The sequence below is a fragment of the Nuphar pumila genome, chromosome 5, assembly GCF_984573655.1.
Source record: "Nuphar pumila chromosome 5, dmNupPumi1.hap1.1, whole genome shotgun sequence".
In the NCBI taxonomy this organism is placed as follows: Eukaryota; Viridiplantae; Streptophyta; class Magnoliopsida; order Nymphaeales; family Nymphaeaceae; genus Nuphar; species Nuphar pumila.
This window is the reverse complement of record NC_143253.1, coordinates 116242237-116254108: the sequence shown is the minus strand read 5'-3', so window position 1 is coordinate 116254108 and position 11872 is coordinate 116242237. Positions and strand designations below refer to the sequence as shown.

The window sequence follows — 11872 nt, the reverse complement described above, 5'->3', positions numbered from 1 at the left end:
TTCCTCCTTGGCAAACTTGCGGTTATCACACCGTAAGTTTGAGGGGGGGTGTTAAAATGTATCTCCCAAAATCGTTGATGTAAATATAAATATATATACTTATATACATAGAGATACATATACATATAATATTTATATGTATAGGTATATGTATCTCTCTATATATAAATATATATATTTATATATTTTTTCTTTTTGTTTACCCGATAAAGGTATAATTGTAATTTCCCTTCTTGCGCATATTCCATTTGGAATATGCTGTATTTTTCTTCTTTTTTATTTTTTGTATTATTTTTTATTTTTATTATTTTTACCTTTTCATAAAGGTGCATTGGGGGTCCCCCAATAGAGTCGTTGGGGGGCCCCAACGGTCACAAATGTGACCGTTGGGGGCTCCCCAACGGTCACAAATGTGACCGTTGGGGGCTCCCCAACGACTTCTTTGGGAGCCCCTTTGCACCTCCTTCCTCTTGTATAAATAGGGATGTTCCCCCCTTGTTTTCTTTAAGCTTGAGAGTCTCAAGCATTTGCTTCTTTCTATAAAATACATGCCATAGTGCATGTTTATTATTTTTACGCTTTTGCGTACTTTGTTCAAGTGTTGTCAGAGTGCCTTCGTGCACATCCTTTCTAAAGTATTTGTGCTCGTATGCGTATTGTCTTATCATAGACAATTTTACAATGCATACATCAAATTTATGTTTCACAATTTCAAGTTTTCCCACTTTTGTGGAGAAAGAGATGCTTTCAAACATGCCCAACAAAGAGAAGATCTGTAATCTCTATTCAGAAGAAGCAGAGAAAGGGAAAAAGAACATAAAATTGTAGATACTGTTGAATAATTTAAACTAGATGCAATATTTTCTTAAACACATATGCTACAAATTAACTAAATGTGAACTTTTCTTCTGTTCTTATCCTAATTGTTCCACAATCAATATAACCATAAAAAGTGAGGATCATTTCCTTGTCGATACTTCAAAAGTCCCAGCAATCTTTACATGGTCACAAACAATCCAAACAAAGTCAAATACCGAAGGGAGTACTAAATGAACACAAATAGACCCCCAGAATTTTGAAATTACTGTATCCATTGTAGAAATGAATATGATAACAGTATAAGCTGACTGAGAACATTAATGGCCAAGGTTGAAGCAAAGCCTAGTTCTAGCATGCATCCAATGTCAAAGGCAATTAGAGAATTGATGAAACCAGGTTAGGCACTGACAATGCCTTGTTTTGTTCGGCTTAGTTTTAAAACCTATTTTTGCTCACGTTAAAATTCAAGTTCCGTTCTGCTCTTGAGCCAACTCATGTCATGCTACCAGCAATAAGCGTGAGAACTTCACATTTAAGTAGATAAAAAATTTCTAATTTCTAATAAGCTTTTACTTTAGTATTATAATGATTTACTCAGCATCCAAGTGCAAAAAAATTAATCATAATAATCCCATATGATATTATAATATTTATTTATATATAATAACAATAATATACACTTAGGGGTGTCAACGGATCGGGTTTACCCAGACCCGACCCGTACCAAACCCTATAGAGTCCGGGTATGATTATAAATATGAAGACCCGATTACGACCCGGGTCAGGAACTGAAGGGTCCGATTAATACATGGAGCCGGGTATAGTTTGTGAAATTTTATACCCAAGCCGAGTTCCGATTAAGACCTGCAATTTTTCAATGTAAAAATGATAAAAAATATTATTTTACCGGGTATAGTCTGGGTCTGGGTATGGTTTCTCTTATGATGGCTCCGATACCATACCCAAAAATTGGGTCCAGATCTGGTTCCACCTGTGTCCGAACCAAACCCGACCTGTTGACACCGTACCCCTGAAGGGCACCACCTTCTAATCATGTTCTAAATCATGTCCGATACATGCTGGCTCAGGATGAATACTAGCCGAAGTGGATTCAACCTAAAACTAAAATGAGTCTACATTTTGGTCCAAGGAGATATATGGGCCTAAAACCTAGCATAAACCTTAATATTTATTTTATTCATGAAGCTAGAACCAGCCAAAACCAGTCTAACAATATCTGATAATTTCCTTTGTGAAACAATTTCATATTTTTCACATGCTGTTGTTTTAATCTTTAATAACCGTTAGTGTGCCGATAATTTGGCTATATATTGCCAATATGCAGTTGATATCCAATATTAATGCAATGCAAACAATAAGTTTTATATGTATTGGCCTGTGACAGTGAATTTGAATGAATATGCTGTGAAGCTGTTGGTGGCCTTTGAGTTGTAGGTGACATGGAAAAGATGGCACACTTCTTTTGGTAATTAATCCATAATCCTTTGGTTCAAGTATCAAAAATGACTTTACATGAATGGTCCTAGGGGTTGCGTACCCAGTCAAACTCTTAAGCCTGAACTTCAAAACTAAATGGGATAAAAATTCCATTCTCCACACAATAATAGCACATCTTGCAGACAACATGGCGAATCTCTAAGCTTTTCTTATCCAAAGAGCATATGCAATGACATTATCGAAAATAACATTTAATGGCATCGTTTAAAATCCAAAATATGCCCTCTCTCTCTCTCTCTCTCTCTCTCTCTCTCTCTCTCTCTCTCTCTCTCTCTCTCTCTCTCTGTTTCTCTGCAACACGCAGGCTTATTCCTCTAGATGAATACGAACAAAGTGCAATTAGTTGGTACCACTGAGCCAGAAAAATGGTACATTGTCTTCAATGTGCTCTTGAAGAAGTCATACACGTTTCTTCGTTAAGGCCTTTTTCTTTACGATGCTAAAGCACTTGCATACGTGATATATTAGATGACATCCTCATTTATGCTATTAGAACCTGTACCAACATCTTCAAAGTAGGCATTCTTTTCTTGTTGAACTCATCTTCTTTGAGCTTCAAGAAGACACGTTAGGCTCCCACATGTGCCCATCAGTAATACATTCACCCATATTTATCGGTCCACTGCCTTGAGGAGTACTTGGACGAGTAAAGGAACCTTTGGCAAAACATGAAACATCACCAAGATCCCAAACTTCAAAATTTCTATATGTGACCAAGCTCATGAGCTTAATACTTTCACCAGTACATATTATGTTGGGTTTCATGGCACCCACAAGGGCTCTGCCTTCCTGACTAGGGGATACCATGGTTTATCACCCGACAAAGGACCATCACAGTTCAAAACTCATGGGGGGGGGGGGGGGTCTTCCATGTTGTAAGGCCAAAACTGGGTGTACTCCTCCATGGGCAGGGTGGGGGAGGGATCTCAAGGGTTTTTTACTAACTGGAAGCTTGCTAATATGTGGTCAGTGGTAGGGTTTTTTCCTTGGCTTAGCTAAAAAGAAAAAAAAAATGAAAAAGTTTTCATGGTAAACATATTTATCATAAGATGCTGAATACCCAAAAAGAATTGAGTTCATGTCCCTACACTAATTGCACCAGGATATTTGAATAGGTTCAAGAACTTTCTAAGTTGAGAATTGATGCTCCCATTGAGTATAGTAGATGGGCCCCGCGCCTATATGACCAAGGCACACTGCGACGGTTTGTATCGTGAGATGCACTTGCTCAAGGACCAACGATGAACTGTCTACTTCCGTTAAAAAGGAAAGGCATACATATTCGTAACCTTGGTGCGATGGTATAGTAGAGAGGATGATTTTTACTCATTCTAGTGTCGTTGAGGGTTACGGTCTTCCACAAATGCACAAAGAATATGAATATTGCCAATCAATGCCTTTTGCTTGCAGCAGCTTCTTTCAATTCAGAAGTAAATAAAAGAGCATAAAATGGTGCAGATCACTGTGTGCCATATAAGTTTGATGCGGATCATAGTGTTCCACTGTGCATTTCCCTTTCCACTGAAACCCTCAACATGTCATCCAAATAGCATACATACTTTTCAAGGGCTTTTCCTCTCTCTCTCTCTCTCTCTCTCTCTCTCTCTCTCTCTCTCTCTCTCAAGTAGAGCTGGTAAACAAGTTGAACGGACTAAACAGGACATGATGTTTACTTGTGGGCTGAGCTCGTGACTCCCCTTGTGCTAGTGTCTACCAGAGCAGAGCTCAAGCTCAGCTTATCCCTAAACAAGATGAGTCAAACACAATCTCACTCATGTAAATTTTTCATGATATTTGTTATATATACAGCCGAACTGAACACAGACTCGTTTAAGCTAAATGGGCCACTGGTATCTCGGCTTGCCCACTATATGAATCGATCACAAACGCGTTCATGACAAGCCTAACTGAGCCCAGTCATGAGCTGCATGCTTGGTTCATTTACCAACCCTACTCTCAAGTGTGTGTGTGTGTGTATATATATATATATATATATATATATATATATAGAGAGAGAGAGAGAGAGAGAGAGAGAGGTCTCCTAACAAAGTCAGGAATGGACCAATGTCACAAATCTGAATATCAGGATTTTCTCCATGATAGAAATTCTTGCAAGAAATCAAAAACTTTTTATTTTTTCAAGAGAAACTTGAGAAAGTATCAGCAGATATAAAGTATAAATAATATGAAAGAACATATAGGAAACTTAAGTTTCAAACAAGTAGCTTTTAATTATTGGATAAATGTCTGGTTAATATCATGATATTTTAAAAAGTAGCATTACTTTCTAGATATATCCATATTCTCAAGGTTATGCCAATGCTTGAAGATTTTCAAAATATTGATGATATTTGTGACAAAGGAATGGACAATCTTAATTTTTTAATAATTTATAGAAATTTGGACCTTATAAATGTGAATAATATTTATTTTTGTATGACAAAAATGATGTATTTTCCAAAATTTTCTATAATTTTTTAAATTTGTCTGATGTTCGAATTCACAATTTTTCGATTATAAAAAGACCTTTTTACCTTTCGAGCAAGCAATTTTCCTCCAAATATGTGGACTTCCTCCCAAATATTTAAATATGTGATTTTTTTCTTAAATATGTGAATTTTCTCTCAAATATGCAAATTTTCTCTTAAAAGCTTTAATGACGCTTTTGAGTTTTTTACCTTTAGCAACACTTTTGCAAATACCCGGCACAAGACCCTTTGTCTAACATTCACAAATACAATACAACATTCACAACCATGAGTTGCAAAGGCCCCCAAAATGTGCAAACTCCTTTTACTAAAATCGCATAAGAGGCACAGGCAGAAGGACGTTCGCAAATGTGTGAGGACATTAGCAAATGTGAGAGTGTTTAGTTAAAAAAGGTGTACACATTTTTGGGACCTTTACAACTCATGGTTGTGAATATCCCCAAAATGTGTGAGCCTCCTTTTAATAAAATTGCATAAGGGGCGCAGACAGGAGGACATTCGCAAATGTGTGGGAGAAAATTCTCATATTTATAAAGAAATTCACATATTTGAGGGGAAATTCGCATATTTGGATATTTGGGAGGAAGTTCGCATTTCTAAAAAAAATTCATGTGTGAAGGGTAAATAAGTTTTTTTATAGACAAAAATTTGTGAATTTAGACATATGGCGGATTTCAAAAATTGTAGGGCATTTCAAAAAATGCATCATTTTTGGCATACAGTAGTCATTTTCTCTATTTATTTAGTAGAAAATATGTGTGATAATATTTCTTTAGAGAAATTTAAAGTTAATAAACCATATTACAGTAAAGCTAAACGATGAAAAATTGGGGTTTTCTTCAAAGAGTGTTTTTTATTAAACAAGCCTTAATGAATGCCTCTAAAAGTTCGGATTGATAAAAAAGAACCCTCCCCTTTGACCTTTTGAGTCAGTCCATGTTGATCCATTCCTAGCTTGGCTAGAAGAAACCACACTATATGTACATATACACCTTTTTTTTTAGTTGAAAACCAAGAAATGATTTTAAGCTTCATTTGTGTAGTGAAACAGGACTTGAACTTCGGGCTATGCATCTACATCCTTGATCACCATTCCACATACTAGAAGCTATTGTTGTAAGAATCACATGGCTTGGAAGTTTGAGAGTGACATATAGTCTCATTGGTGTGTGTCCATACACCTGCCTTGAATAGGGCCATTTGAGTCTGAGGGCCATCTTGTGCAATTGCATTGACAAGGAATTCAGGCAGACAATTTGCAGTTTTCTTTCTTTTCAATGCACCTAATGACAAAGTGTCCCATAACATTGTGGGGCCTCATGATAATGAAAAAGGATGATCCACACTCTTAATAGTGACAAAGGAAAAGCAGAGGACCATTGAACCTGCTTTCCCTGATAGGTAAAGCGCCCCAAACCTATCTATAGTCCAAGTCATGAGGCGGTTCTTGGCATTTCATAACACTTGGGACAACAAAAGCTATGGGCAATGAACCCCATTAGAAAATAGAATAGCTTTATGGTTATATGAGCAATGTGACTGTACCTTGGACAAGATGGGAACCATATGACCTTGAAACTTGAATTACCTTTGTGTAGGGTGCAGACTCGTGCCAAATCCGAATCTGAATCCAAAATTTGAACAGTAGATCTGAATCAGATCTGATGAGGTAAGGTTTAATCCAGATCCAAACTATATGTGATAATACTGGATCTGGTAAAGGAAAAAATCAAGCTATTTACATGTAAAAAATGCAAGTGGATCAAATCTGATCTGAATCCAACTTCACAAATCCAAGTCCATTCTGAGTACAAATTTAGAACTTACTCCAAGGATCCAAATCTAAAAATATCGGACCCAGATCAGACATCTAACAGTATCTGATCCTTTTGCATCCCTACCTTGTATGGACAAAAGTTTTGTACAAAAGTGCAGGCAGTTTCCCATCTACAATGAGAGAGAGAGAGTGATGTGTAGTTTCTAAACAGCTTTATCTCCTAAACCATAGCAACTTCAAACAATAAAGTTTTGGATGTTTGTTAAATCCGAACTCATACACATTTTTTATAACTTAGTAGAAAACACACTTTAAATTAAGCAATTTTCATGTTTAGATGTGTATTTAGAGGCAATCGAAATCACCGGGCTACTCCTCTCTCTCTCTCTCTCTCTCTCTCTCTCTATATATATATATATATATATATACACCAAGATGACTGATGGGATCCCCAAGTACAAGGCGGGGCTAAGAAAATTTCAGTGGGACCACAGAGCAGAGCAGGTAAAAAAGGCACACTTGTATTGAAATGGGCAAATAACTTTTTATGACAATAACAAAAGTAAAGCTGGAGACAAGACACAAAGTACAAGATTCTATCTCATGTGGCTTCACTAAGTTTTTCATTGTAATAGAAAATTATCCTCCATCTTGGGCATCATCTACATGTGGCCATGCTCGTGTGGCATTGGCATAAGGTTATTTTGAGGGAGGAGGACAAACTCTAGTAGCTGGTCTTAAAGGGTCTATAGATCTTGAGGTCAAGGACCACCCCAGCAACAGACCCAACACCAGAAGCAATAGAGATAATGAGGCAAGCCATGCTAAGGATCTGCAGGCACACCCATCTAGAGCTCCACTTTGCTATCTTCTTCTGTGATATGTAAATCTCCACTGGGTAGTACACAGTCAGAGGCCAGAACCCAAATGCACCCAAGATGCCGACAACGTCGTTGAAGAAGGGAAGCAGCATGGAGATGATCGTCGTCACAATCACGAACACGGTCCGCCAGACCAGGCGAAAGAGGTTCAGGTTGTAAGTCTTGAAGGTGCAGGGAATGGAAATGTGCATCTCCTTGGTGAAGAAGCTGTTCTTAGGCCACTTCTGCTGTGCCCACTTTTCTACAAATGCAAAGAGGGGTTGGCAGTAGACTTGGTAGGCACCGAATAGGTGAATCACAATGGCTGCATTGGCTATGTCAAGGAGCCAGTAAGGGTTGTAGAACCCAAACCCTGTGAGTAGGTTGGAGGGTGCATCGTCTCCAAATGCAGCATAGCCCATGCAACCACACAACATGTAGAAGGTGGTGGTCACTGCCACACTGATCAGAGTTGCTTTTCTCATGGTCTTGGCCTCTGAAGGGGGAGACTTCACTGTGTCCTACAAATAAGGAAAGTAAAAATTAATAAACATATAAGTTGCCTCAAGAATTTACAGTAAGAAGGGCATTCCTTATGATCAAATCAAGCGTATTGATATGTGAAAACTTGAAAGCAATCAAGGACCAGTGCGAGAAACCGTGCGCAAAGTATGAAGTAAGAAACGTGCTCAAAAAATGTATGGTGTGAGGCATTAAAGAAGCAATAATTGACGTGAATACAGGATGACACAAAAAAGTTATAAATAGAAATTTACTTAAATAATTTAAACCCTTTTACGCGAAAATATGCATCATATATGTAATGAAAGCATAATTAAGAAAAAGTACATTTCTTTTACATTAGCAAATAATAACATAAGTTCGATTACATATTAAAAAAGACAAGCTTTCCATTTTCTGGTACTAGTTTTCCTGTAAAGTTTCGAAGCATGAAAAAAACACACAAGGCTTGGGAATTGAGCTTCTAGAGAAATTTTCTTTATTGTATCTTGGACTTATGTAATTAATGAAATATTAATGCATTGTTGGATCTTGCCTGTAAAACAGAAAACTTTCTTAAAATATAGCTGCTTTGACTCTTGTTTGTTTGCATGTGAAGATTAGCATGGCAAAATGCGTAAACTACAAGGTCCCCAAGTTTTGAAGATTTTGTATATACTTTAATAAATTTATTGTACCTTAGGTGGTGCCAATCAGTACAAGTCATACCATTATTGCTTGAGAGTTTGGTGGCACCAAAAGAGCATGAATAAGACAGGTTTTTAATATCCATTATAGTTTGTTGGGTGTTAAGAACGTAATTTGTTTTTGGGGCATCAACCTATTTTCTTAAATTCAATTAGACAGCTAATTGTTTGCATATTCCAGAAAACCTACGCATTTTTCTGCCATCACTGTCCAAATAACTATAAAGGTCATTCGTTTGGTTAATCATAGAAAAAACAGGTATTTTTGGAATATGTGAGTGTAAGTTTGGTCATCCATGGAAATTTTTATATGTTTGTGCCCTATGAAAGGAAGTATATCTATGCAAACCGAATGACTGAAGAAAGATAGATACGTCTTGAAAATTGCTCTACCTTTTCGTCTTTAATAAGATTTGAAGTACCAAGCAGATACCTAGTATTCGTTTGCAATAGCTTAGAAAGCTCATAAAAAGTTTTTCACCCTGCTTGTTAAACAGTTCTTTGAATTTCCAGGCTACCATCAGAAATACAAGTGTGTGAGAGAGAGAACTGAACATATTAGGCCTCATTTCTCGTTCTGTCCCCATAGGTTTTAAGTGTTTTATGATAGAGCTGAACCGTTAGATGTGTTTAGCATGCTCGATTTAGTGGGAACCGACTCTTGGATCATGTTTTTTCGACGAAAAAAATATATATTTTTATGAGCTGAGAAAAACTAGTACCTTCATAGCCATTGATTTTAGATCACCGGAAAAACCTGTATACAGGACAAATTCCGGCAATTCAAAATCAGGTTCCCACTAAACAAAACCTATAGATCATATCTGCGGTGTTAGACGTGAGAAAAAGACTTAAAACTACTATTTTTGAAGGGGCCTAACCAGACCTAACAAAAAAAGGGCCTAAGGAACGCATATATATATATATATATATATATATATATATATATATATAAAGTAATCTTAGGTAAGGTGATTAAACATTAAACCACCAACTAAAAAATCATACTGGTTCCTGTCTCAAGAGAAATTCATCGAGTCTTAGCAGGGTAAGGGTTTAATATTTAAGAATAGTAGTTCTACCCTTTACTCCAGCTCATAAATAGAGCACTGTACAAACAACTACTACTGCACACATGATATCTTAGTTGCTGACAAAAACTATGAACCGTTTACGGATCATATGCCATCATTTTGCTATAATTGAGTAACGGTAACAGCTTCCCAGCAGCAGAATACAGAAAAAAAAATCTTGTTACCACAGTGAAAATGAAGGGTTACTGTTACAAGAACATGAAAATTTTACCAGGAAGTGTTCACTTTGTACCTGAATTTCAATCAAGATGATGGAGTAGGAGTAGGCAAAGGCAATATCACCAAAAGCCTGCAAACTTCTCCATATCTTCTGAGTCTCAGTCACAGTGCCTATGCTGATGCCTGTCAAGCTGCCTCCAAAACTTCTATGCTCTGAAGTACAGAGGGGCAGGGGTTAGGCCCAATCTCAGCCCTCAGAGAGCACTAAAAGTAATTAACAGAGGGAAGGGATAGTGGTAGAAAACAATACCAACTACTTTGCCAATGCCCAATGTTAGGCCCACAGAAGAGTATGTGAATGACATGACTGCTGCAACAATGGAGAGCCACCAGAGTTGATCAAAGTCCGGGATTTGGGACAGTATTATTTCTGAAACACCAAACATTATCATGTAGGGGTTGCTTGACGCTTCACATGGGCCTTTGTCTCCACTCTTATGGAAACAATTGGACCTCTTGATTGCCCTGCAAGAGACAAACATACACAGATATAACTGTGTGAATGATGCTTTCATATTGATATGAGGTGATAAAAACATGAAACAGAAAGCAGAGACTTCTCACATCATGCTAACGGATGCTGCAATTGTGTACCCAATTGCCACTCCAAAAATATTCAAGTATTGGATCCATCCACATATCTTAACTTGAGCACCACCTGAAAATTTTCCAGCCCTTGCTGTTAGAACCTTAAATTGCTCTCTCTCTCTCTCTCTCTCTCTCTCTCTCTCTCTCTCTCTCTCTCTCTCTCTCTCTGCTGAAGAAACATACCCATGTTAGACTTGACAACATCCATATAGGTGTAATTTCTCTTGCCATATACAGGGTCACCAGATCTATAACAGTCAGAGAGCAGAGTGGAAGTGTAATAGATGACAAAGGCGAACAGGAACATAACAGTAGGGCCTGCTACCCATCCCAATTGAGCAATAGCCCATCCTAGTGACAGCACTCCAGACCCAATCACTGCTGTGATTATGTGAGCACTAGCAGTCCAAACAGTACCTGCAGAAACAGAAACACATACAAAAAAGAAAAGAAAAAGGATGCTCTTAGAAACACTCTTTTTTCCATTAGAAAGCTATCAGTAATTCTCTCATGAAAAAATCACACATTCTCTCTGTCTCTCCCACCTGTCCTCTTGAGGCGCCCATCATCATCAAAGCATTTGGATGGACCATGTTGAGGCACATCAATGGCAAGGTCCACCTGCAGGTACTGCTTTGGCACACCCAAATGCTCACCCATCTCTACTCAAATTGATTGCAGCACCAACAAAACCACCAAAATCAGTGTTCTAGAAGAAAAGGGAGAAATAAAGACCCAACCTCTCTCTTTATTGCTGCACTAGGAATGTGTGAAGCAGAAGAGCTTTTGTGCTACTCTACTGACACAACTAAGATAACACAGCCCAAGACTCACAGACACCCAAAACAGACTAACTGGTAAACAGGGGCCCTATATCTCTATTTTGCTAAGAAAAACCAGGGCCCAAGTTGGAATAATGACTGAAGGAATGTGTTGCAGGGTGTGGGTATATATAGTAGAACTGAGAGGGAGAGAAATTGTGTAGTGCCACGTGGTAGAAGAACTAGAGACCGCGCCGACCACCTAAATTGATGGTAATACTACGGCGTGATCCCACCATCTGTTCAAAGGACAAAGCTAACCATCGATTTGTTAGCTACGTCAAATACCTATGTAAAATTAAATTTTTTTTTTAAAGGCAAGCTGGGGTTAATCAGACCCCACCAGTTACTATTCAACGTACCATACCACTGGGGTTTGAACTTGCAACGTCCACAACAAGGAGACGTTCACTGACAGCTCCTACCAACCACGTAAATATCAAACATCCATATAGTTAATTATCTTTAATAACCAGCAA

At 37.8% G+C, this 11872-nt stretch overlaps 1 protein-coding gene across 1 annotated transcript; it reads right to left on the bottom strand.

The window, feature by feature from the left end:
* Positions 1-7140: 7140 nt before the first annotated feature.
* Positions 7141-11434, bottom strand: LOC149838282 (amino acid permease 3-like). The gene is made up of 6 exons (XM_090007653.1): positions 11118-11434; positions 10756-10989; positions 10549-10642; positions 10235-10449; positions 9998-10137; positions 7141-7984 (listed from the first exon to the last, which is right to left on the bottom strand). Exons 1-6 carry the CDS (start codon positions 11230-11232, stop codon positions 7328-7330), a joined length of 1455 nt encoding a protein of 484 aa, XP_089863779.1. The 5' UTR covers positions 11233-11434; the 3' UTR covers positions 7141-7327.
* Positions 11435-11872: the final 438 nt, after the last annotated feature.